At 44.9% G+C, this 27,823-nt stretch overlaps 1 protein-coding gene across 7 annotated transcripts in view; it reads left to right on the top strand.

The window, feature by feature from the left end:
* bmpr1ba (bone morphogenetic protein receptor type 1Ba) overlaps positions 1-27,823 on the top strand; it is a 584,628-nt gene that overhangs the window by 492,046 nt on the left and 64,759 nt on the right. For all 7 annotated transcript variants that reach the window (XM_087979920.1, XM_087979918.1, XM_087979921.1 and 4 more), the window contains 4 exons: positions 4,674-4,776; positions 15,722-15,818; positions 17,028-17,166; positions 19,378-19,570. In XM_087979920.1, the coding sequence (XP_087836046.1) occupies positions 4,674-4,776; positions 15,722-15,818; positions 17,028-17,166; positions 19,378-19,570 (532 nt within the window). The remainder of the gene's footprint in view (positions 1-4,673; positions 4,777-15,721; positions 15,819-17,027; positions 17,167-19,377; positions 19,571-27,823) is intronic.

The following is a 27,823-nucleotide window of genomic DNA, read 5'->3' as shown; positions in this document are numbered from 1 at the left end:
TTCCTTCTTTTTCTTAATCGGAACCTCAATTTCTCTAGTCATCCTGCATTTGCTACATCTACCAGCCTTTCCTTTCACCCTAACGGGAATATACTGTCTCTATGGGCGGCACGGTGGCACAGTGGTTAGCACTGCTGCCTCACAGCGCCAGAGACCCGGGTTCAATTCCCGCCTCAGGCGACTAACTGTGTGGAGTTTGCACGTTCTCCACGTGTCTGCGTGGGTTTCCTCCGGGTGCTCCGGTTTCCTCCCACCATCCAAAGATGTGCAGGGTCAGGTGAATTGGCCATACTAAATTGCCTGTAGTGTTAGGTGAGGGGTAAATGTAGGGGTATGGGTGGGTTTCGCTTCGGCGGGTCGGTGTGGACTTGTTGGGCCGAAGGGCCTGTTTCCACACTGTAATCTAATCTAATCTAATCTAAATACTGTCTCTGGATTCTCATTTTTGAAGGCTTCCCATTTTCCAGCCATCCCTTTACCTGTGAACATTTGCCCCCAATCAGCTTTTGAAAGTCCTTGTCTAATACCATCAAAATTGGCCTTTCTCCAATTTAGAACTTCAACTTTTAGATCTGTCCTTTTCCATCACTATTTTAAATCTATTAGAATTATGGTTGCTGGCCCCAAAGTGCTCCCCCACTGACACCTCAGTCACCTGCCCTACCTTATTTTCCATGAGTAGGTCAAGTTTTGCACCTTCTCTTGTCGATACATCAGACAAGTTTCTTGTACACACTTAACAAATTCCTCTCCATCTAAACCATTAACACTATGGCAGTCCCAGTCTATGTTTGGAAAGTTAAAATGCCCGACCATAACCACCCTATTATGCTTACGGATTACTAAGATCTCCTTACAAATAAAGTCATAGAGTCATAGAGATGTACAGCACGGAAACAGACCCTTTGGCCCAGCCCATCCATGCTGACCAGATATCCCAACCCAATCTAGGAGGAGAAAGTGAGGACTGCAGATGCTGGAGATCAGAACTGAAAATGTGTTGCTGGAAAAGCGCAGCAGGTCAGGCAGCATTCAAGGAGCAGGAGAATCGACATTTCGGGCATGAGCCCTTGAGGAAGGGCTCATGCCCGAAACGTCGATTCTCCTGCTCCTTGGATGCTGCCTGACCTGCTGCGCTTTTCCAGCAACACATTTTCAACCCAATCTAGTCCCACCAGCCAGCACCCGGCCCATATCCCTCCAAACCCTTCCTATTCATATACCCATCCAAATGCCTTTTAAATGTTGCAATTGTACCAGCCTCCACCACTTCCTCTGGCAGCTCATTCCATACACGCACCACCTTTTGTGAGAAAAGGTTGCCCCTTCAGTCCCTTTTATAACTTTCCCCTCTCACCCTAAACCTATGCCCTCTAGTTCTGGACTCCCCCACCCCAGGGAAAAGACTTTGTCTATTTATCCTATTCATGCCCCTCATGATTTTGTAAACCTCTATAAGGTCACGCCTCAGCTTCCAACACTCCAGGAAAAACAGCCCCAGCCTGTCCAGCCTCTCCCTATAGCTCAAATCCTCCAACTCTGGCAACATCCTTGTAAATCTTTTCTGAACCCTTTCAAGTTTCACAACATCTTTCCGATAGGAAGGAGACCAGAATTGCACGCAATATTCCAACAGTGGCCTAACCAATGTCCTCTACAGCCGCAACATGACCTCCCAACTCCTGTATCAATACTCTGACCAATAAAGGAAAGCATAGCAAACACCTTCTTCACTATTCTCTCTTCCTGCAACTCCACTTTCAAGGAGCTATGAACCTGCACTCCAAGGTCTCTTTGTTCAGCAACACTCCATAGGACCTTACCATTAAGTGTATAAGTCCTGATAAGATTTGTTTTCCCAAAATGCAGCACCTCGCATTTATCTGAATTAAACTCCATCTGCCACTTCTCAGCCCATTGGCCCATCTGGTCAAGATCCTGTTCTAATCTGAGGTAACCCTCTTCCCTGTCCACTACACCTCCAATTTTGGTGTCATCTGCAAACTTACCAACTGCACCTCTTATGCTCGCATCCAAATCATTTATGTAAATGAGAAAAAGTAATTTTGTTTTCAATTTCCTGCTGACCACTGGGGGGATCTATAATGCAATCTCAATAAGGTGATCATCCCTTTCTTATTTCTCAGTTCCACCCAAATAACTTCCCTGGATGTATTCCCAGGAATATCCTCTCTAGGTACAGCTGTAATGCTGTCCCTAATCAAAAAGACCATTCCCCCTTCCACTCTTGCCTCCCTTTCTATCTTTCCTGTAGCATTTATATCCTGGAACATTAAGCTGCCAGTCCTGTCCATCCCTGAGCCACGTTTCTGTAATTTATATGATATCTCATGTTCCTAACCATGTCCTGAGTTCATCTACCTTCCCTATTAGGCCTCCTGCATTGAAGTAAATACAGTTTAATTTATCAGTCCTACCTTGTTCTCTGCTTTGTTCATTCCTGCCCTGACTGTTTGACTCACTCCTTTTCTCAACTGTACCAGACTCAGATTGATCTCTCTCCTGGTGTTCCTGGTGGTGTTGGGGGAAGGTGAGAGTGTGTTCCCCGCGGTGGGGGAGGAAGGGAAGGTGAGAGTGTGTTCCCCGCGGTGGGGGAGGAAGGGAAGGTGAGAGTGTGTTCCCCGTGGTGGGGGAGGAAGGGAAGGTGAGAGTGTGTTCCCCGCGGTGGGGGAGGGAGGCGAGTCTGGTCCCAGTGCCCGGTGTGGGACCCAATAACTTCAGCGACTGATGTATTTCTAAGAACGGCCCAGTGTGGACCCATGGTGTTGTTAAGGGCAAGGTGTCACCAAAGAGTGGTGACATGGGATGGGCAGCGGCATTGCAAAGAGACTCAAGACTGGCTGACAACTTAATCCTGGTATTAGTCTCTGCGTTGGTGGGAGTCCCACCGACTCCAAAAATATGCCATAATATCTCTGAGCATGTTGACAAAGATATCTAGAAGTACTCAAATCTTCAGCAGGTTTGAGCATGGAAATCTGGGGAAACTATTAGAATTAGTCTTATTGGCACATGTACTCAAGTGCAGGAATACTGTGAAAAGGGCACAAAGTCACCACTCCTGGGGCCATCTTAGGTACAAAGGGACTCAGGGGGTACAAAATCTTAGGCATAAAGTTGAAAAATAGTTAAATAAAGTCAGAAGTTTGATTTTTAGTGCTGAGCCAAGTGGACTAGATTAGCTTAGGATAACTGGTTGGCACGGACGAGTTGGACCGGTGGGTCTGTTTCCATGCTGTACATCTCAATTACTCTATGACTTTATGTAAACAGGATTCTCTTCAGTTTGCAGGACACGAACATATCCTTTCCTGAGATTACATAGGTGCCAAGTAAAGCTAGAGAACAGTTAAACCAGAGACAGAGACTAATGTCTGTGTTAATCAGCTTTATCACATTCGGTGTGACTGAGATTTCTTGACTATACAGATCAAGGCTTGCATTTATACAGCATCTTTCACAACCTCCAAGCATCTGTTACATCCAATGAAATAGTTTTTAACTGTAGTCAGATCCTAATGTTGAAAACTCTGCAGCCTTATTTGCATCAAGAAAGTTCCCACGAAGAATAATGTGAGAATGAGCAGATGATTTGTTTGTGTGATGTTAGTTCAGGGATAATTATTGCTTAGGACAATATGGATAATTATAATTAGGAGGAGACCTGTGGGTCGGAGGGTGAATGAGGGGGAGGGGCTGAGGGTCAGAGGGTGAGTGAGGGGGTGGGGCTGAGGGTCGGAGGGTGAGTGAGGGGGATGGGCTGAGGGTCGGAGGGTGAGTGAGGGGACGGGCTGAGGGTCGGAGGGTGAGTGAGGGGGACGGGCTGAGGGTCGGAGGGTGAGTGATGGGGACAAGCTGGGGGTCGGAGGATGAGTGAGGGGGACGACATCCTTCGATGAAAGGTGTCTGGGAGTGGAAGGTTCCAGAAGCAGATTGGCACAGAATTAAATTAGTCTTGTTTATTTGTAAATTGATTTTAATTTTTAAAGTTATTTCATTTGCCAATGTGGGATTTAGCAATGTAAATTATTTTGGTTTGCAGAGTGTAATGTTTTGATGATTTTCTTTCTGATAACGAAAGACCCACAAAATCTAACTATGGCTTGGATGTGAAAATGTAACTCACTTGAAGTTGTTTCACTTGTGACTGATAGAAAACCACAACTTTAAGTGAGGAATTACTGGAAATACATTCTAAATTAGCAACTTGATGGTCTGATTTCCCAAAATAAAGAAAATCTGCTTATGTCAGAAACCAATAAATTCTAATTAATTGGATTAATTAGATTCCCTACAGTATGGAAACAGGCCCTTTGGCCCAACAAGTCCACACCGACCCTCCGAAGAGCAACCCACCCAGACTCATTCCCCTTCCCTTTAATTACCCCTGACTAAAGAGTGATCCAACATGGTTGAAACCTGATGGTGTGCCCTGTCTTTCACTTTCCTTCTTCTCTATGGTCCCTTCACTCTGACAGTGTGATTGAAGTGGGAAGGTAACATGTGGAATGGTTGAACAATCTGGGTGATATAATGAGAGGAAAGAAAAACTGATGATTTTTTAATGATGTTTATATGATAAAATACAAGCTGAATGACTAAATCAGATCCCCCATTTTAATCAGCGTGTCTTTGCTAATTTCTTTCTTTAGGATACTCCAAAGTCATCTCAGCGAAGAGCTATTGAATGCTGCACTGACCGGGATTTCTGTAACCGAGATCTCCACCCGACATTGCCACCCCAGGACATGAGAGGTAAAACAAATGAGGGATCATTTCAGAGCCCATGCTCACTTGAGTTCAAGAGATGTAGCTGAGCAGAGATTTTTAAAAAAATGTTTATGCATTCTTGGGATGGAGGCATCTCTAGCAGTGTAAGCCCAACCCTAAATGCCCCTTGGTTTGCTTGGCCATTTCCAACTGCAGACAAGCGCACTTGGGTCTGGAGTCACAATTGAGCAAGACTGAGTAAGTGTGGCAGGTTTCCTTCCCGAAAGGATGTAAGGGGACTGTATGGGTTTTTGCAACAATCAATGACCGTTGTCATGGTTATCATTATTGAGGATGACGTATTTATTCATTTACTTTGAAGCTTCAGCAGCTGAAGCAGTGGGATTTGAACCCCTGGCCCGAGAGCCTTAGTTCAGGATTCAGGATTACGACACATTGGTGATGTGGTACTGCACCTCCTTCTCCTGATAAACACCTGTGAGACTGCAGGCGGGCAGAAGGACTAATTGATTGGTCTGGCGCAGGGTTAATGGGCAGTGTGGCCCTCTCTCGGTATTGTACAGTTTGATGATTCGCTTGATATCGATCACACTGCATCAATTTTCACCCTGTTTTTTCTCCCACTGTCTCATTTGGATTGATTTACTTTGAGCTCTCAGTGTTGATGTGATGCAACTGTTCTCATAAGGATGGCTTTCTTTGGATTACGCCGCGCTTATCATCACTGCGCAGTGGGTTTTCAGGGATAGTGGAGTGAAGGTATTAAAGGTATAGATGCTGAAAATCTCGAGCAACAATTGGAAGATGTTGCAGTTACCTACCAGAGCAGGCAGGAAAGAACAGATAACCTGATGTTCTCGGTGGCAATACCTTGTCTGTTCCTTTGAAGGTGTGGCATGTCTTTACCATCCTAAACTAAAACGAAGATGGAAATGTTTTGCTGGAAAAGCGCAGCAGGTCAGGCAGCATCTAGGGAACAGGAGAATCGACGTTTCGGGCATTAGCCCTTCTTCAGGATGTTCATGTATGCGGATTGTTAGCTGTCTTCCTGTTTGTCCTATATAGTGTTTTGTGCAGTCCTTGCATAGTATTTTGTACACTACATTAGTTTTGCTCATGTTGGGTATCGGGTCCTTCGTTCTGGTGAGTTGTTGTCTGAGCGTGGCTGTTGGTTTGTGTGCCGTTATGAGTCCTAGGGGTCGCAGGGGCATTCATCCACAAACTCCATCAACAAACACATCAACCTGGACCCAATATACCAACCACTACAGCGGACAGCTGAAACTGACAACCGGAAGCGGCAGGGACAGACCACTATAAACACCGGAGGAAACATCAAAGAAGCGCTTCGCAGGAGGCTCCCAAGCACTGATGATGCCGCCTAGCCAGGGGACGAAACATTTGCAACAAAAACTTCCAGCTCGGCGAACAGAACCACAACAACGAGCACCCAAGCTACAAATCTTCGCACAAACTTTGATTGAAAATGAATTTCATTGGGAACTGGGTTCTGCTGTGTTTGAGGGTTCTTGAATGTCAATGTCGAAATGTGTTAGGGCAGTGTCCGTGGGCCCAATCTGTTGTTCTTCCAGAAACGAAACCATATTTTTGCGCAAATCTGCAAACATTGCAGCAGTTAATGTGCATCTGATGTACTGCAGTCAACCTATTGAAGAAAATATGATGATCTGGAGATGTGCTTGTTAATCTCTGACTGGTTCAGTGCATGAGCATGATTCAAGCATTTAAACTTAGCTGGCTGTAATAAATCTGCTGCACTGCAGTTTCCTTGTCCCTGTATCTGTGCAAGCCGTGCAAATATTGAAAAACACTAAGTGCAGATAAGGTGGGGGAGGAAGCTGTGTTTGCCAGCCTTAGTGACCCTGAAAAGAACAGAGGTGGTGACGTTTTGTCTGGATCCTTGGCGAGAAATTAGGGGCAGCACGGTGGCTCAGTGGTTAGCACTGTTGCCTCACAGCACCAGGGGCCCGAGTTCGATTCCAACCTCGGGCGACTGTCTGTATGGAGTTTGTACATTCTCCCCGTGTCTGCGTGAGTTTTCTCCGGGTGCTCCGGTTTTCTCCCACACTCCAAAGGTGTGCAGGTCAGGTGAATTGGCCATGCTTAAATTGTCAATTAGGTGCATTAGTCAGAGGGAAAAGGGGTTTGAGTGGGTTACTCTTCGGAGTGTCGGTGTGGACCTGTTGGGCCGAAGGGCCTGTTTCCACACTGTAGGGAAACTAATCTAAATCTGGTGATGGATGAGAGACAATGGGGTAAAGGTGAGGAAAAGAGGAGGAGTTAGGAGAGAATTGGAGATGGGGAGCATCTCTATATAGACCATGCATCTAAAATCTTTTGGTTTTAGCAGCATCACCTTTTGAATGCTAACTAAAGATAACTGATCTGTGTCCTTTCATGATTAACTCCAGTATAACCACATGTTGCAAATCTGCCTGAATATGATCAGAGTGAAAGTTTAGATGACGTGGTTCAGAAGATTTTTTTTGGCATCGGGGCCGTGGAGTCCTTTTCAAAGGAATACCATGCTGGTTGAGCTCTGACCTGAAAAGAGAGACATGTTGCTGTAGTTTTCCATCTCACACTCGTCAGGACAAGAGCAAGAATTCCAAATTTCAAATGATCACAACAATTTGTATGACAGGAGAAAGGGAGTGCTAATTGGTTGGTAAAATGATTCTGATTAGCTGAAATATTGCCATGGAAAAAGAAAAGGAACTCTAGTGAAATAAAACAAAGAACAGCATATGCTGCAGATTGGAAACAAAGACAAAAATTGCTGGAGAAACTCAGCAGGTCTGGCAGCATCTATGGACTCACAGTGCTAGGGACTGGTTGAGTATTCTTCATACTCCTATTATGAACGTGCCATTTAAATGCTTTGTGTATTTAGGGTAGGCCATCAAATCTAGGTGGTGTAGGAAACCAGGTGAGTGTAGCTGGACTAACCACATTGCTGCATATGACTTGTGCTGCCATTGCTTCAACTCTGATGAGATGTTTACAGTGAAGGGCTCATTGCGTTTCACAGGATCATAAGGCATTTCATAAAGTCCCTCAAGTATTTATGGCATTCCCTTTTGAAAGTTCAAACTGAATGTGCTTTTGCCAACTTTTCAGGCAGCATAATTCCCTAAAAAGACATTTCTACTCAATGCCCCAGTGCCATTTTTTTTGTTTACTCATTATCTTGAAGGGATGTACTGCACTAACTGACATCTCTCTGCTAAAAATAAATGGTAGGCATTTTTATAGTGGGAGAAAGTGAGGAATGCTGGAGACAGGAGTCAAGAGTGTGGTGCTGGAAAAGCACAGCAGGTCAAGCAGCATCTGACGAGTAGGAGAATCGACATTTTGGGCATAAGCCGTTCATCAGGGCTGATCAGGATTCAGAAGAAACAGCAAGTAAATTGTTGGGATTGTCACCTGACCACAGATTGACACTTTGTGAGACATCCATGTGAAATAAACAAAATCATTTGCAGTGAAATTTGCATTTTTACCTGAAGTAATTGAGACTAGGCAACTATGTCAGTGTCAATAAAACTTTTCTCATGTTGAATTCACACGTGTATAACAAATCAGGAGATGAAAGCTCACCTGTCAGTTTGACAGCTTGGAAAGCTAATGGAGCTGGACTTGAGAATGCACACTGAACTATATTTCAGCATCTATTTTTAAGAAAAATGCTGGAACTGTCATTTCTTGGAAAATAGGTCCGAGTAAGATGTTGGAAAAATAACCGATCACACACAACTCAAAAGTTATCTACAGATTCCACTACAGATAAGGAGAGAGGTTAAACACTGAACAACTATAGACCGAGGTTCAGAATTTCATACCTCCAGGATGCTAAGGACTATTTAACTGCAGAATCTGCCAGGCAGTCTCTCTTTTCAACTTTTATTACCTGTGTTTGATGTCCCCTGCATTCACCTATCACCATCCCTCCTACCTTTCCCCCAGCCATCCCTCCCCCCATTTATTTCTCAGTTCTCCCTCTCTAGTCCTGATGAAGGGTCCTGACCCGAAATGTTGACTTTCCTGCTTCCCTGATGCTGCCTGACCTGCCATTCCTTTCCAGCTTCACTTTTTATCGACTCTGACTTCCAGCATCTACAGTCCTTAATACCTCCAAGATGTTGTGGTTGTGATTATTTTGTCTCTGGATTAGTCTTGAATAAAGCTCCTGTTGCCTTCACTCAAGAAAATCTTGTGTTGGTCATTTATTTTCAAACAAGCTGCATTTTAATTGAAGTATGATAGCTGCAGGTGGAAACCGAAGATTTGAAATAACTGATTGAGAGGGAATTACAATGAAGGGTGCTGATTTTCCCTTCCTCACCTGGTTGTAAACTATCTTTTCTGCTTTCTAACAGTGATTATACTTCCAAAGGACTCTATGCGCTCTGAAGTCCTTTGGGATGTCTGTGGTTATGAAAGATGCTAGAGAAATGCATTGACTTCTAGCCATCCATTTAACCTCCCTGTGGTAATCTCCAGAGAAAGCATATCCAACAGGCTGCCAGATTATCAAATAGCAGTTCATTTTGGTGGATTAATCTGCATATGCTATGGAATTTTTGGATTCACTGTATGGCAGAAGATCATTCTACGTGGATTGAGGGCTAACTTCACCAATAGGAGTGGTCTTGCTATTCACTTTAGCAAGGCCTTCGACAGGGTTCTGCAAGATAGACTGGTTAGTAAGGGTAGATCACATGGGATCCGGGGGAGCTAGCCTGTTGGTTGCAAAATTGACTTGACAGTAAGAGACAGAGGGTGATGGTAGAAGGCTGTTGTTCAGACTTGAGGCCTGTGACCAGTGGTATGCCGCAAGGATCAGAGCTGGATGAGAATGTAAGAGAATATAAGAGCATGGTTAGTAAGTTTGCAGATGATGCCAAAATTGGTGGCACAGAAAATAACAAAGAATGTTCTGTACAAGTACAGTGAGATCTTGATCAACTGGGCCAGTGGGCTGAGAAATGGCAGTTGGAGTTTAATTCAGATAAATGCGAGGTGTTGCAATTTTGGTCAGACAAACCAGGGCAGGCTGGTACAGTCTGGTACAGAGGGACTTAGGGGAGCATGTACATAGTTCTTTGAAAGCGGTGTCAGAGATAGACAGGGTGGTGAAGAAGGTGTTTGACAGACTTTCCTTCATCGGTCAGAGCGATGAGTACAGGAATTGGGACATCATGTTAAGGCTGTACAAGGTATTAATAATTGGAACACTGTGATTTTAGTCACCTTGCCATAGGAAGGATGTTATTAAACCAGAAAGGGTGCAAAAAAGATTTACAGGGATGTTACTGAGACTGGAGGATTTAAGTTATAAGGAGAGGCTGAACAGGCTGGGACTATTTTTCCCTGGAGCGTTGGAGGCTGAGGGGTGACCTTATAGAGGTTTATAAAATCATGAGGGGCACGGATAAGATAATGGCCAAGATTTTTTTGCCAGGGCTAGGGGGTCCAAAACTAGAGGGCATCGGTTTAAGGTGAGAGGGGAAAGATTTAAAGGGATCTGAAAGTAACTTTTCCACGCAGACAGTGGTGCGGATATTGAATGAGCTGCCAGAGGAAGTGGTGGAGGCTGGCAGGGTCACAATATTTAAAAGACATTTGAACTGATACATAGATAGGGAAGGTTGAGAAGGTTGATCAGTTTGGAGATCTGGTCAGCATGATTTGAGTTGGGCTGAAGGGCCTATTTTTGTGCTGTATGACTCAATGACTTTATTTAAAGATTAAAATCACACTGCTGTGCGCATTTTTACATAGCAATAATTGGTAAAGCACAGAGAGAGAAAAAAATGTGCCACTAGAAGACTTTAAGGTCTTCTAGTGGGCGGCACGGTGGCACAGTGGTTAGCACTGCTGCCTCACAGCGCTAGAGACCCGGGTTCAATTCCCGCCTCAGGCGACTGACTGTGTGGAGTTTGCACGTTCTCCCCGTGTCTGTGTGGGTTTCCTCCTGGTGCTCCGGTTTCCTCCCACCATCCAAAGATGTGCAGGTCAGGTGAATTGGCCATGCTAAATTGCCCGTAGTGTTAGGTAAGGGGTAAATGTAGGGGTATGGGTGGGTTGCGCTTCGGCGGGGCGGTGTGTGCTTGTTGGGCCGAAGGGCCTGTTTCCACACTGTAAGTAATCTAATCTAATCTAAGTTACAAACTTATAGAACAGTACAGCAGAGTAGAGGCCCTTCGGCCCTCAATGTTGTGCTGAGCATTTAATCCGAGATTAATTCAAAACCTTGTCTAGAATTAGACTGGGCATGCATTTATTTTTCTGTCTGGTTTTGTTTAATGCACCTGTTGTGCATCGCTTCAGAAGTATCTCAGATGCAAGGTTGTACTAAATTGTGGGAGTTGTAATATCTGGTGGGCCATTGTATTTCCTTTGAGCATTGTAGAGAGTATCCCTTTACATTCAGGAGTGATCTCTCCACCTTGTCATGTCACAGCCTAAGCCGTCAAATCACAGCGTGTTTCAAATGAATAGATACTGACATCTTAAACTGTTACAAGCCACACATTTCAGAAGGAAATAAAGTGCTGGCCATAAATGCTAAACTGTTGATAAACGATGTAAGAGAGATTGCAGTTGAGTGGGTTCGGTCTTGATATGAGACACAAACCTCGAGAGACCTGTCTCAGTTTCAGCTAATGCTCCAATGGACCAGAAGCCATTTACACCATTTGTCTTTCGCCGGTGGTAGCAGACAGGGATCAGTGCACATCTTTTCTTTCTCGCTTGTAAATGATCAGATATCAAGATTTTCCTCCACTGAAATTTAAGCCAAATTATTAGCTTTTGATTCCTTCTCATGGCCCTCCAGTCAACACAGCCCTGAACAGATTAAGAACTGTTCTGTCAGTGTTTTCTCAAACAGGGTGCACTCCACATGAAGGGACTGACTCCTTTCTTCTGCGGACAGTCATGGCCGTAAGAGAATACTCCCGTCAGGGCCGACCTACCCTTCCTTATTTCACTTCACCGTGAAGTGGAAATCTAATCACTTTATTTCCAGAGAGATCAATGGGTGTAGGATTCATCTTGTTCACCGTGTTCAGCATTTCCTTTGCGGTTAGATCCTGGTTGGCAGCAGTGAGGGTGATGGGTGTTGAAGGACTGCACATAAAACACATAGCGAGCACCGACAAAGATGATGAAGTGGGTTCCTCTTTTTAATGTCACCTTCTTCTTAGGCAGGCCCTCAGGATTGAGGGGGACTTGTTTCTGCTCCGATTCAATGGTGAATGTATCAAACCTTCAGAAAGGGGTGGGTGGTTGGGCCTTTTATTTTGAAGGTTTACACACTCCCTCCAATGTCTGACCCTGCCCTCAGCCTGTTCCCAATGAGGTCTTTGGGAAATACCTTCTCTATGTTGGTCCAGCACCAGCCCCGTGAGTCAGTGGGTTGTTTTAAGTCTTCACGGATACTTTGAGGAAGTTCTTTAAGTATTTCTGCTCTTCTGCGGGGCAGCTGTGAGTGGAGCAGGTGTTTCAGGAGACTGATGCCAGGTACATAGGCAACATGCCTGCCCAGCAAGTGAGCAATGCTTCCTGACTGAGCACACTGACTTGGGAGAGGACTGTATTGTTGGACAGACTTTCCTGGTCCTGGGTTTGGAGGATTCCGCTGGTGGCACCTAACCGGTATATTTTTTTAATGGTGATGCAATTGAGAAATGCAGACTGGCACCGGACTCTGTAACGCTGGCTCCCTATCATCGGTTTGTGAACTTCATCTCAATTCACACCGTGCTTCCTTCCTTGAGGGATAACTGGAGTGACTTCTGTAGCAGTTTGACTTTTTCCCTGTGTACACAAAAGTGTTTGCCTCGTATGGACATGATACATGAGGCTTAAAGCATCTTGTCGGTGTGGTGTGATAAGTGACTGCACCAATGAGCACTGTCCTTATTAAGGGTACAGATACTGAACAGTCCATGTCCAAATGCAGAAAGACTTGGACAATATCCAGACTTGACCTTTAAAGCAGCAAGTACTAACCATCTCCAACGAGAGAGAATCTAACACTGCTCATTGACATTAAATGGTGAATCCCTTATTAACAATACCCTAAGATTACCATTTGCCAAAAACTGAACTGGACTTGTCATACAAACACAAGAGCAAGTCAGAGGCTAGGAATCTGCATTGAATAACTCAGCTCCTGAATCCCTAAAACCCCATCCAACATCCACAAGGTGCCAGTCAGGACTGTGATGGAATACTCCGCACTTTCTTGGACGAGTGCAGCTGCAAAAACACTCCCAACAATATGTCCCGCAGATCAATAAAAATATAAAGCAAAGAACTGCAGATGCTCGAAATCTGAAATAAACAACATCCAAAATTGCTGGAGAATAGCAGCAGGTCTGGCTGTATCTGTGGAGAGAGAAACAGAGTTAATGTTTCGAGTCCAAGAGTCACGGGGTCACAAACACACAAGCACTTCATTCTCGAAGGACAAGGGCAGCAGATACATGGGAACACCACCCCCTGCAACTTGCCCTCCAAGGCATTCATCATCCTGACTTGAAAATATATTGTTGTTCCTTCACTGTTGCTGGGACAAGATCCTGTAACTCTCTCCCTGGCAGCATCGTGGGTTTGCCTGCAGCTCATGGACTGCAGCAATTCATGAAGGTGGCTTCTCAAGGTCAACTGGAGATGGGCAATAAATGCTGGCCCAGACAGTGAGGCCATGTCGCATGAATACATTTTTAAAAACCCACACACGAGCTGCCAGCCAATCTGAGTGTTGGTGTGTCAGCATTGCCACTGGGTGTGCTGGTCGCTGCTGGGAGTACCCCACAGCTGGACAGGTGAAGTCTGGCATGGAGTCGGGCTATGAGGTGGGAGTGGGGGAACCATTCATGGAACTGTGCAGCACCATTGACCATACAGGAGCATTGTCAATGGGTGTTTTTTCCATTGGCCAAAGTCTATGTAAAAGGATGAATATGAACCTGATGTCAAAAATTCTCAACGTTCAATTGTTTTCTCTTTCAATGAATTTTTACTGGACTCAATTTGGAATGTAATTTTAACTTCAGCTGTTCTCTACTCCTTACAAAGGCAATATTTTGTGCAGGTTGATTGGATGAAATTCCCTTATCTTTCTTGTGCAATAACAGACTAAAGATGAACAACCAGACTACATCAGTACACAATGCAAGATAAATATTTTGGTGATCATGACCGTTTGGTGAAAGTATCTGTGAAAATGAATTTCTAAATATGTAGATTGAGCATGAACAATAATAAATAGTTTGCTTAAAAGGGAATTCTTCGTCAGCAGACCTTTACTCGGTGAAAGTTCTCTGTGCTCCTATAATCTTAACCCCTCATGCATCTCTGATTCCATTGTGTTTTCTGTTGATGGCTGTGAGCTTTGAAATTCCATAAACTTCTCCAATGTCTACCTTTCCCTCCTCCTATAAGATGCCCTGAAAATTCATCTCTCTGGTCACCTGTCATCATTTCTCCTTTGACTCTTGGGACCTTGTTCTGTCTGACAAATCCCCTGTATAATGCCATTACGAGACTTTTACAGCTTTAAAAGGCCTGATAAATCCAAAGTTATCTTTCAAAATTATTTTACTCTGCTTCTTTATCAAGGCTTCAAAGGAACAAAGTCTTTGAGACGTGCTAAATGATAGGATTAAGCTTCATTAAATTCAGGTTTGTTTCAGATGTGAATAAGCTTATCACTGTGGCAGAAAGAAAGAAAACAGAAAGGCAGAATATTTCGAAAGTGGTGAGAGATTTGGGAAATACAGGTGTTCAAGGGATCTGTGTGTTTGAGTCACTAACAGTTGGCATGCAGCTCCAGGAAGCAATGGTCTTGATTGCAAGGGGATTTGAAGACACAAATAAAGCTGTCTTGCTGCGGTTATATGGAGACTTGGGGAGTCCACGCCTGGACTCCGTATCTAAGGAAGGATATGCTTACCACAGAGAGGAAGGGTCACCAGATTAATCCTGGAGATGATGGGATTGTTTTACAAGAAGAAATGGAGGGAATGAACTATTATAAGACCATAAGATTTAGGAGCAAAATTAGGCCATTCAACCCATTGAGTCTGCGCCGCCATTTGATCACAGCTGATAAGTTTCTCAACCCCATTCCCCTTCCTTTTCCCCATAACCTTTGATCCCCTTCCCAATCAAGAAACTACCTATCTCTGTCTTAGGGTACTCAATAACTTGACCTCCACAGGCAATGAATTCTGTAGATTCACTATGCTCCCGCTAAAGAAATTCCTCCTCATCTCAGTTCCATAGGGACTTTTGAGGCTGTGCTCATGAGTGTTTGAAGGAAAGAGGGCTGACCTTGTAGAAGATTACAGAGTTCTTACAGGGTCAGGAAAGGGTTGATGTCAGTGCCTTCACTGGCTGGTGAGTTGAAAACCAGCAGGTCCTTTAAGACTGAAGTAATGAAGAATTTCTTCACTCGAAGGGTGGTGGAATTCTCTACTCTGCAGGGCTGTGCAAGCTTAGTCATTGAGCAAGATCAAGACAAGGATTAATAGATTTCTGGACACATGAAGGAAAGTGGATATAGTCCGGGGACGATGCATCGAGATGGATGTCTCGTCATGATCTGGAAGAATGGTGGCTGAGGCTGCATGTGTTGAATGACCAGCTCCTGTTCCTACATTGCTCTTTTTGTGTGCCACAAAACAGTTTGAATTCAAATTGAATTGAAACAAAAGCTAAGCAGGTTTTCAACGATTCTGAGAGTCAAAGCCCAGTTACCAACCAATCAGCACGCTCTTCTCATGCAGTATAAATGTTGTTCCCTTTAAAATATGGCATTCTTGCAGTTTTGTCCTGATGGGTGTAAGATGAGAGATTTCGACAGCATGTCTCTCCCTCTCTCTGTAATGCAGAAATGGTTTTACCTTGATTCACTCCTTGTGTCTTCACACAGATTTTGTGGATGGAAACACCCACCACATAGCCCTCCTGATCTCCGTGACTGTTTGTAGCATCATCCTGGCTCTCCTCATCATCTTCTGCTACTTCAGGTCAGTTCCATCTTCATATCGGCAATTAGTTAGAAACATTTAATCCAGAAAATGTATTCTCTCTCTCTCTTTCTCTTCACAGAATTGTTCTCTCACTCTGCTTCCTGCCCTACTCCCTACCTCCCAGCTCATTCCAAGTCCTATTCATTCCATTTCCTCCCCATTCTCGCCAGCGAGGTTCCAGATTTCAAAATTCCTGACCTTATTTTCCCAAGGCCTTACCCCTCACTCTCTCTCCGCCTGCTGCCCAGTTGAGAACAGGAACGCATGGATAAAATCAGGTTCGGGGTACATGCAACACCACCCCCACACACTGTCACTCTGCACCTATCACCCCCTCATCCATTGGTCCTTCCCCTCTACCTCTCCCCCCCACCCCCCCGACACTCACCCAATACCTGGTCAACATCCACACCCACCCCCTCACCCCAACTCATGGTCATTTGATACTTGGCCAATCCTCCTCCGTGAATGTCCTCTACACCTCCCCCCCCCCCACTTCAAATTGTCACCCATTCACTTGTTTATTAGGTTGTTTCCTCTTTTACCATTGCATACGTAGGGGGGCTGCTAAGCACATTTGGCTGGATGGCTGGTTTGCAATACAGAGTGATACTAGCAGTGTGGGTTCAATTTCCATCAAAAGCTGAGGTTACCCTGATAGACTCTCCTTCCCAACCTCTCCCCTCACTCTGAGGCACAGTGACCCTCAGGTTAAATCACCACCTGAATCTCTCTTGAATGAGAGAATGGGATTCTGGTGACGTTGTCCGAGCAAATGCAGCGTTTCTTGAAATTGCTGTGATTCTAATTGTTAGCCGAAGGAGATTATTGACAGTAAATCTGACCACCCCCACCTTAAAGAACCTGTTGAAACAGCGCTGAGTAACCATGAAACCTCAGAAAGGAGTCAAGCAGACACTGTCGCTGTTTACCATTGGCATGTCTGTCTTCATGTCTGAAAAATGTCTGACGTTAATCTGCAAGGAATATTCACCCCTGGGAAGATTAATCAACTGGTTTGAAGTTAATCATCAAAGGCAGAGTGGTGTCTTTCATTGTAATGGGGTCAACGTGTTCTCGAAGTGTAACGAAGGCAAGTACTTTGATCAAACAGAATAAACGTTGGACCAGAGGACAATAAACACTGTTTTTTGAATGGCTGCTTGCTATCACAGATATTTTAACGTTGCTTTGCTCCCTTTTAAGGTACAAAAGACAAGAGGAGAGACCACGATACAACATGGGCATTGAACAGAATGAAACCTTCATCCCACCTGGAGAATCCCTTAAGGATCTGATTGAGCAGTCACAGAGCTCAGGCAGTGGTTCAGGGCTCCCTCTCCTGGTAAGCAGCTGACACTTCATTCCCCTGGGCCCAGTGGAACGGCTCCTCTGTGCAAACTCACAGAACTGCCTCAAGACTCAGTCTAGGCGCCAGTGTACTTCCATCCTCTGATAAATGCTCTGCACTTCACAAAGTGACCAGCGTCGGCTTTGAGACTTGAGCAGATGACAGTGCAGACTGCTGCCAGACCTGAAGCAGGACTGTGCTGTCGGAGACCACCTCCCTGAGGAGATATTAAACTGACCCCCCACCCCATTTACTGGAAGATCCCTGTTTTGAAGAGAAACAGGTGAGATCTCCCTGAGCACTCCCCAGCATCTCCACCCCTATCCCTTTCACATTGTAAACAGAAACAATCCATTCGTGATCACATTGGATCAGTTTGTGGGAGCTTGCTGTGCACAAATTGGCTTGTGCTTTTCTCCTCAGCTCACCCTTTGCATCTCCACACCTGGGTGGCACAGTAGCTCGGTGGTTAGCCTCACAGCACCAGGGACCCGGGCTCAATTCCACCCTTGGACGACTGTCTGTGTGGAGTTTGCACATTCTCCCATGTCTGTGTCTGTGTCTGTTTCCTCCCAAAGTCCACAGATATGCAGTTTAAGTGGATTGGTCATGGTAAATGCAGGGTTATGGGAATGGTCTAAGCAAGATGCCCATCTCATGGTCAGTGTGGGCTGAATGGCCTCTTTCCACACTGTAGGGATTCTATGATTCTTCAGTGGATGCCTCCTTATTTTTAAACATTGATCTCTGACTCCCACAAGATGACATACTCTCCCAATCTCCAGCCTGTCAAGAACCCTCAGAAATGTATATAAATAAGTTCTAAACTCTGGAGGATACACGCCTAACCTGCTCAAACTCTCCTCATAACGCAATCCACCTTTTCCAGCTATTACTCTGGTGAACCTTGTTTGAGCTGCTCCTAATGCGTTAACACCAGGCCATAACTAAGGAGAGTTCACAGTAGGAAATGTGTTGCTGGAAAAGCGCAGCAGGTCAGGCAGCATCCAGGGAATAGGAGAGTCGACGTTTCGGGCATAAGCCCTTCTTCAGGAATGAGGAAAGTTTGTCCAGCAGGCTAAGATAAAAGGTAGGGAGGAGGGACTTGGGGGAGGGGCGTCGGGAATGTGATAGGTGGAAAGAGGTCAAGGTGAGGGTGATAGGTCAGACTGGGGTGGGGGCGGAGAGGTCGGGAAGAAGATTGCAGGTTAGGAAGGCGGTGCTGAATTTGATGGATTTGACTGAGACAGGGTGGGGGGAGGGGAAATGAGGAAACTGGTGAAATCCGAGTACATCCCTTGTGGTTGGAGGGTTCCTAGCCGGAAGATGAGGCGTTCTTCCTCCAACCGTCGTTTTGTTGTGATCTGACGATGGAGGAGTCCAAGGACCTGCATATCCTTGGTGGAGTGGGAGGGGGAATTGAAATGTTGAGCTACAGGGTGGTTGGGTTGGTTGGTCCGGGTGTCCCAGAGGTGTTCTCTGAAACGCTCCGCAAGTAGCCGGCCTGTCTCCCCGGCCGGCTCCCAGGGATGAACTCGGATTTCACCAGTTTCCTCATTTCCCCTCCCCCCACCCTGTCTCAGTCAAATCCATCAAATTCAGCACCGCCTTCCTAACCTGCAATCTTCTTCCCGACCTCTCCGCCCCCACCCCAGTCTGACCTATCACCCTCACCTTGACCTCTTTCCACCTATCACATTCCCGACGCCCCTCCCCCAAGTCCCTCCTCCCTACCTTTTATCTTAGCCTGCTGGACAAACTTTCCTCATTCCTGAAGAAGGGCTTATGCCCGAAACGTCGACTCTCCTATTCCCTGGATGCTGCCTGACCTGCTGCGCTTTTCCAGCAACACATTTCCAGCTCTGATCTCCAGCATCTGCAGACCTCACTTTCTCCTCAAAGAGTTCACAGTATTCTAGATAAGCTCTCACCAGTGCCCTGTGTACAGGTCGTTTCGCTATAGCTTGTGTTTAGTCAATGTGAATTCACTAAAGTGCGAATTTTCTAAAGTGCGAACTTTTAAAATGTGTGTTGACTGTAAAACGATTACATTGCCAACACTTTAAGCACTGTTTCTAAAGCGCCATTTTGTTATAACGTGGGCTTGCACAAGAACACAAACACCGCATTATACCTGTACAGGGATATGCCTGGGTCAGTATTTTCGACCAGGGTTTAAGGTGTGCCTGATGTTTGTGCTTTCAGGTTCAGAGGACGATTGCTAAGCAGATTCAGATGGTGAAGCAGATCGGGAAGGGGCGCTATGGTGAAGTCTGGATGGGAAGATGGCGCGGTGAGAAGGTTGCGGTTAAAGTCTTCTTTACAATGGAGGAGGCCAGCTGGTTCAGGGAGACGGAAATTTATCAGACCGTGTTAATGAGACACGAGAACATCCTTGGTGAGTCAACGCCAACTGCCGCTCAGCAAAGGCTGGTCGGCAGCTCACGAACATCCATCCCGCACACAGGCTCTGAGTGCTGCCCTCACTGCATGCTGGGTAATTGGCAAGGCTAAGCTGTCCCCTGTGTTAACAACAGCAGTCTGCATTTACATTGCACCGCTGACACAGTAAAATTTCTGATAAATCTCATGAAAACTTTCTCAAACAAAACCTGAGACTTTAGATGGAAAGAATGTGATAAATAGGAAGGGGGATTTGGCCATTCGAGCCTGCTCCACCATTCGGTACGTCATCGTGACTGATTAAATCCTGGCCTGCATTTTCCTGTCCCGGCCCAAACTGTATAAGTTTCCCCTTGTTCAAGATTCTGTCTAACTGAGCCTTGAATATACTGAATGTTTTAGCCCTCCAGTGCAGGCTGTCATCGAGAATTCCCATAATTCATGACTCTCTGAGATACCTACATTCACCATATATTCTGAAACGGTGCCCCCTACTTCGAGATCTCACCCCATTCTTTAAGCAGCTACCCTGCTAAGTCCCATCAGAATCAAATCCACTCTCGTTCTTCCAAACTGCAATGAGATTATGCCTCATCTGTTCTACCTTTCTTCATTAAGCAACCCCTTCCTGCCAAGAGGTAACTAAGTGAACCTTCTCTGGGCTACAACTGATTTCAATTCAATTCAATTCAAAGTTTGTGAGAAGATTTGTAGCTCGGGTGCTCGTTGTTATGGTTCTGTTCGTCGAGCTGGGAATATGTGTTGCAGACGTTTCGTCCCCTGTTTCGGTGACATCCTCAGTGCTTGGGAGCCTCCTGTCAAGCGCTTCTGCGATCTTTCCTCCGGCATTTGTAGTGGTTTGAATCTGCCGCTTCCAGTTGTCAGTTCCGGAAGCACATCGACCTGGACCCAATATACCGACCACTGCAGCGGACAGCTGGAACTGACAACCGGAAGCAGCAGGTACAAATCACTACAAATGCCAGAGGAAACATCACAGGAGGCTCCCAAGCCCTGAGGATGTCACCTAGACAGGGGACGAAACGTCTGCAACACAAATTCCCAGCTCGACGAACAGAACCACATCAATTCAATTCAATTCAATTGAGCCATGTGAGGAGATAACATTTGGCCAAGGAGGTTTTAGGAGTAAAGGTCTTAAAGGAGGACAAGAGGTTCAAGGAAGGGATCCAATGGTGTTGCAATTATAATTCAGGATGCTCCGGAAGTCGAAATGGGAGTAATACGGGAGATTACAAAGATAGAGATGTCCAGAAAAGCTAGTCTTTGGAGTCAATCAACTAAAGTCATCAACTGGATGCTAAGATGGGGGAGTGTTGGGGTGCAATTTATTATGGGGCAATTGGTAAGAGGGTGGGGAAAGGGGGTTGTGGTGTGGTAGGATTCTGGACATAGAGTGGACTCAATTCTGCCAGAACATCCCCCTTTCCATTGAAGTTTGTAGTTTGCTATTTTCTGATGGGATAACGTGGCATGTTGGATGTCTGTTCCCACGAACCTTGGTTGAGATGGAGTGAACAGTCACACTCCAAGGTCTCACAAAAGGGCCAAATGTTCTACAGGAAGATTTTAATGTGGTGTAAGAGCATGACATACCTTATACAGTAGCTGTTGTCTTAAATACAAGCTGAGTGGCTGGCTTGACCATTTCAGAGTGCTGTTAGGAACCAAGCACATTGCTGTGGGTCTGGAGTCACGTGTAGGCTAGACCAGGTCAGGATGGTAGTTGCCTTCCCTAAAGGGCATTAGAGAACATGCTTTTTAAAAATAATAATGAACATTAATTGTCTTGGTCGCCATTGTTAGTGGCAACTCTTTATTCTGAATTTACTTAATTCGTTGAATTTAAATTCCCCATAACATGATCTAAACCAAAAAATCTCTAAACCATTAGCTGTAACCCTCGGATTATTATTCCATTACCAGGTCCATTCTGTATCGTAGTTAGAACCTGACAGGAGGGTCAGAAATCAATGGGCACAGATGTAATAAAATTGCTAAAAGATTCAAAAGGTGAAAGGTGAGAATTTTCTTGATGTGGCAAGTTACTATGATCTGGAATACACTGCCAATAAGGCATTAAAAATACATTGAATAATAATTTACGAAAAGGAATTCAAGATACTTAGAAGGAAAATATTTGCAGGACAATAGGGAGTAACAAGGCAGTGTGACTAAGTGGTTGTTTTCATCCTGGCTGTAATTTTACTATAACATACCATGCTAACAGAAGGCATCAGGAAGATTTACAGTGCAGGAGAAATCCTTTCGTCTGGTTATCCCTGTGCTGTCTCTTTGATGGAACAAATCCCAAACCAATCCCATTTCCTGCTTTTCTCCCCAATTCTTCCCCCCTGAACTTCTGTTTGACTGACTTGTCCCTTTATCAATACAGAATTGACTACCTCAACCTGTCCTTCCAAAATACACCCTGCAACAACGTTATGTAAGATTGCTTCACCTCACCTGTCTCCATGCCACCTCAGAAATTCACATAAATTGATGACTTCTGATGGTATTGATTCTCTAGAAAACAAATGCCCATTCTACCCTTTGATATTGACCCTTCCCATCATTCCCCCCAGCTCCAATATTTCAAGGATTATAGAACCTAAGCAATTACTTTTTTAAAAAAAAGTCCCTAAAACTTTTCCTCTTGGTTTTCCTCACAATATGTGTCCATACAATTAATCTTTGATTCCTGGTAAACTCAGGATGATCCTGGAGAATTTAACATCCTTGTATTAACTTAAACTCAGCTGTCGACCACCCCTCTAGACCACACTCCAGCCTGAGGGGAGCCTGACTACCATCTCAGAAATGGCTTGCTTTCTTTGGGTGTGTTTGCTCTAAGAGGCGTTATTCTGAAATCTTTACTTGGGTGTGGATTGGGAGCCCTAATCGGTGCTTGTGTTATGATCATTAGATGTACCCTTCAGATTTAGCATACAGCTCTGTTACATTTTAACTCTACACATTTGTCAACTTTTAAAAATTAATTCATGAGCATTGGTGGCCAGCATTTACTGCCAATTCGTGGTTCCCCTTGAGAAGGGGAGTTGCCTTCATAGAATCCTCACAGTGTAGAAAGGAGCCATATGGCCCATCAGGTTTGCACTGAACCTCTGAAGAGCATCCCACCCAGACCACCATCCCAATCCCATTCCAGTAACACCGCATCGGTTTTTTTTTAACCATGGATAACCCAACCAGCCTGCACAGCAGCAACTTTTAGCGTGTCCACCTTCTTGAACCGCTGCAGTTCGCATGCTGTAGCTGGACCCACAATGCCCTTTGGGAGGGAATTCCAGGATTGTGACCCCCAAGTGAGATTGAAGGAAGTTCAGGGAATGACTTGTCAATAATTGATATATTGCCTGGTTAAACCAAATGATAGTGCAGATATCTTCCATTTGTGTGAATACATTGTACTTTTACCATAATATGCTTTTATTGTCAGTGTGGCATTAGGGGGAAGTGGTGGCACACTGGTAATGTCACTAAGGCTGGTACTCTAAAGGCAAGCTTTGGGTATAGGTTCAAATCCCACCATGGCAGTTAGTGGAGTTACATTGAATGAATAAATTACAGTGGAATATAAATTTTATCTCTGTGATGGTGACAAGCATTGATCATCAATTGTTGTCAAACCCATCTGCTTCTCTAATGTTTTTAATGGAATGAAATCTGCTGCTCCTGTCTGGCCTGTCTTGTTGTGACTCTACATATACAGTGATGAGGTTGAGTCTTTCTGATATAACCATCGTGAGTTATTGAATGCAAAGGCCATTAGGGATGGGTAATAAACACTGGCCTTGCCACAGCACCCACATCAGGTGAAACATTTCGAAGAATACATAAATGTTGTATAAATATCCAAGAGACCATGCCTTCCCAGGAGATATCTCTCTCCTTTGCTTCCTTTCTGCTGCTATTGTCGTTTCAGAGTGGGTGGGAGAAGTCAAAATAATGTTGGACAAAGTTTGAGACTCAGAGGGCTCAGTGCATCAGTCAATGCAAGTCACACGCACTCCTCCCACGTTTCAAGTTGACTTTCAGAATGTATGAAATCTAATCTGCGTTGTTGATTTTCCACAATACCCCTGGAGTATACTGGCTTTGTTTTAGGTGCCTGTCATTCATATGACCTTGCAGCTCTGTTCACTGAGTTCAAATCCAGTGGGACCTCACTTGATCTTCAGCTAAACCTTAACAAGTGAGGAAATGGTCTGAATGTCACAGGCTGAGTTGTCTGTATCTCCCGTCATGTTGCATCCTATAAATGTGACATGTCCCAAGAAGTAAAACACTGTCCTCACTTTCATATTTCACTTTATTCATTACTCCACAATATTAAGACACATTGGAATCCTGCCAAATGGTTAAGGAGCAGTTTATAGAAGATTAGTGCAATGTGTTACAAATGACAGTTACTCAGAGAGCTACTGATAGCATTGTTTTAAAACAAGGAGTGAACCATTTAAAGGCTTAAAAATTATGAAGGAGTTTGATGGGCGTAGATATAGAGAAGATGTTTCCACTCGGAGGAAGACCAAAGCTACCAGTTATAAATGTAAGATAATACAGTGCTTCACAAAGGTTTGTCTGCTATAACTGCATTGTGAGTGCACCCCCTCCATTCCTTGGTGACAGCAGGTGGAATGGGAGAGAGACCTGTTAGAGCAGGAAGATGCTGGGGTTGGGATGGGAGAGAAGCAGGTGAAAACTGTCAGGATGTTAGTGAAAAAGCACTGGGAACTGTTAGAGCACAGATATTATAACTCGGTCAGGGTGCTGTCACACTACTTTCTGCCTCCGAGCTTGGGAGCCTAATATTTTTACGACATGAAACTTGGAAAATCTGTGAAGGGGACAGAACTTAACAGGACATTGACAAGTTGGTGAAGTGCACAGATAGGTGGCAGAGAAATGTGAAGTGATGATACACTTTGGCACGAAGAGCACATAGAGACAGTATAAAATAAAGGGCACTGTTTAAAAGGTGCTCAGGAGCAGAGAGTGTACAGTGGAACCTCGATTATCTGAATGAGATGGACAGGCAGTATTTCGTTCGGATAATCGATTATTCAGAAAATCAATTAAATGTCTTTCCTCTGGGGCTTGGAGTTTTAAAGTCTTTTCCCCGTTCAGGAGACTGCAGCAGCATACAGCACGGATACCCTGCCCCCAACATCACCCCCCATCCAAACCCACCCCCTGCGCCCACCCCACTCCAATTCCGCCTTTGCCCCCGCCCCCACCCTGGTTCACCCCCACCCCCTGCCCCCAACCCAGTCCAACCCCGTCCCCCACCCCGAACCCCAGTCCAAACCCGCCCATGCCCCCGCCTCCAACCCGGTCTAAACCCACCTCCGCCCTCCAACCCAGTCCAAACTTGTCCCCCACCCCGTCCAACCTTGCCCCCACCCCAACCCAGTCCAACACTGCCCCTGCCCCCCAGCACAAAGTCCGCGAGCCCCCACCCCAACACAGCCCCCTGCCACCCCCAGCCCCTCTCCAGGGCATCCAGACTGCACACCAACAATAAGACTGCTGCTGCTGCTGCTGCCTTTTTGGGGTAAGTCTCCAAATAGCGCACACAGCCACACACGCAACATTTTACTCCACATTTTTTACAGGTTCCACGCTTGCCCTGTACAGGATAATGTTGGAGAGATTATGTGGGGTGAGGGGGTGGGGGGGGGGGTTTAGGGTTCACCCCTGTGTAGAACTCCAGGGAAAGTATGGGGAGAGAGAGAGAGGGTGAGAGGTCAGTCATGTGGAGACGGTGCCTGTTTAATCACTGAAAACAAAAGACATCATCAGTATTGGAAACACGTCTTTGATGTAATGTTTCCATCGGGACCTGAAGATCTCCTTCGGATATTCCGATTTTCGGATAATTGGTATTCGGATAATTGAGGTTCCCCTGTATATGTATTCAATTGAATTGAATTAACTTTATTGTCACAAGTACTCAAATGAGTGCAGTGAAAAGGTTATAAGTCAGCCCTTACAGCACCATCTTAGATACAAAGTACCCAGGTACAGTCCTTAGTTATAGAACATAGAACAGTACAGCACAGAACAGGCCCTTTAGCCCACGATGTTGTGCCGACCACTGATCCTCATGTATGCACCCTCAAATTTCTGTGACCATATGTATGTCGAGGAGTCTCTTAAATGTCCCCAATGACCCTGCCTCCACAACTGCTGCTGGAAACGCATTCCATGCTCTCACAACTCTGTGTATAAAGAACCCGCCTCTGACATCCTCTCTATACTTTCCTCCAACCAGCTTAAAACTATGACCCCTCGTGTTAGTCATTTCTGCCCTGGGAAATAGTCTCTGGCTATCAACTCTATCTATGCCTCTCATTACCTTGTATACCTCAATTAGGTCACCTCTTCTCCTCCTTTTCTCCAATGAAAAAAGTCCGAGCTCACTCAACCTCTCCTTATAAGATAAGCCCTCCAGTCCAGGCAGCATCCTGGTAAACCTCCTCTGAACCCGCTCCAAAGCATCCACATCTTTCTTATAATAGGGCAACCAGAACTGGACGCAGTATTCCAAGTGCAAATAGAATAGAGATATGAAGAAGGAGATAAAGGTTACAGTACAGCTATACATAGTATAACGACAGGTCAGAAAAGCAAGAGGCAAGGTTGTAAAGACAACCATCACAGTCTCTCTGCAAGGTCTCTCCATTGCAGACCAACACGTAGTCTGACCACTGGTTCTCAGCACACTCTACTCTGGCCGCTGGTCACTTTCATGGAGAGAGTGCAGTAGGGGTTGGTGTGAATGGTTCCAGGGATGAGACGTTCATTTGTGAGGAAAGATTGGAGAAGGTGGCACTGTTTTCCCTGAAGAGGAGCAAGCTGAGGGGAGATTGATAAAAGTTTTCAAAATCAGAAAGGGTCCGGATAGAGTGGATCGGGAGAAACCATTTCTGCTCATAAACGGATGGTGAACCAGAAGGCACCATTGTAAACTGATTTGCAAAAGAAATGATTTAGAGGCTGAGAATAATCTTTTTCACACAGTACGTAGCTAGGGTGTGGAATGCACTGCCTGAAATTGTGGTGGAGGTAGGATCAGTTGGGGCATTCAACAGGATATTGGATGGTTATTTAAAATGAAATAATGTGGAGGGACTTGGTGAAAAGGCAGTAGAGTAGTCCTATTTTAAAAGTTATCAGAGAGCCAGTGCAGACAAAGCCTCCTTCTGCATCCTAGTATATCTCTGAGGCAGCTGGTGAACCCAGTTGGGGTCTGAACCCCGATTTGAGGAAGCCCTGAGGTAATAAATTCACATTACATCACTTTACATCAAGGCTGGTGAGAGTGTGGGACCAGGTCAGAACAGTATTTCTCCTCCGCACGAATTTCTTCTAATCTGGATACTTCCTGTCACCCTGTCAGCAAATCCTTCAATCCCTTACTCCCTCAAATGTTTATGTAACATCTGTCTAAGTACATCTTTGCTATTTACCTCAATAACTCTCCAGGGTAGCATGTTCCACATTCTTATCACAGTTTGACTGCAGGGTTTTCTCTGAAATTCCTTGTTGGATTTATTAGTAACAATCTGATACTTAGAGCTACTAGTTTTGAGCTCCCCAGCACCAATGGAAACACCTTCTCTACAATTTCACAATTTGGGAAGCCTAGATTTTTGAATGAGTTGCAGATTTCAGTTCATTAATATGTAAATCCCAGAACTTCTTTTAAGTCATCTTCTCGAGGTAACTTAAGGTTTTATAAAAAAGGGTGACATCTCGGCAGAGGTAAAGCATTAAAAGTGTGAGTTCAGAGTCTGATTCAAGACTGGGATACAGCCAGACCTTGACCTCACACTTTTAATGCATTGTCTGAGCTGAGACGTCACCCTTTGTTATAAAACCTTAAGTTATCTCGAGAAGGTGACTTAAAAAAGTTCTGGGATTTACATATTAATGACCCGAAACCTACAGCCCATTCTAAAACATGAAAGACTTAACAATCCAGGTTTGTTCAATATATCACTTCAGCTGCATGACACTGTCATCTTTTGCTATAGATTCTGTGTCTTATGGTTTTATACCCCACAACCTCCTGATGAAGGAGCAGCGCTCCAAAAGGTAGTGCTTCCAATTAAACCAGTTAGACTATAACCTGGTGTTGTGTGATTTTTAACTTTGTCCACCCCAGTCCAATACCAGCTCCTCCACATCTTAGCCAATT

This window comes from Chiloscyllium plagiosum, unplaced genomic scaffold (assembly GCF_037043375.1).
Source record: "Chiloscyllium plagiosum isolate Xiang-an unplaced genomic scaffold, Cpla_swu_hap1 HiC_scaffold_36, whole genome shotgun sequence".
In the NCBI taxonomy this organism is placed as follows: Eukaryota; Metazoa; Chordata; class Chondrichthyes; order Orectolobiformes; family Hemiscylliidae; genus Chiloscyllium; species Chiloscyllium plagiosum.
This window is presented reverse-complemented; position numbering and strand designations above follow the sequence as displayed.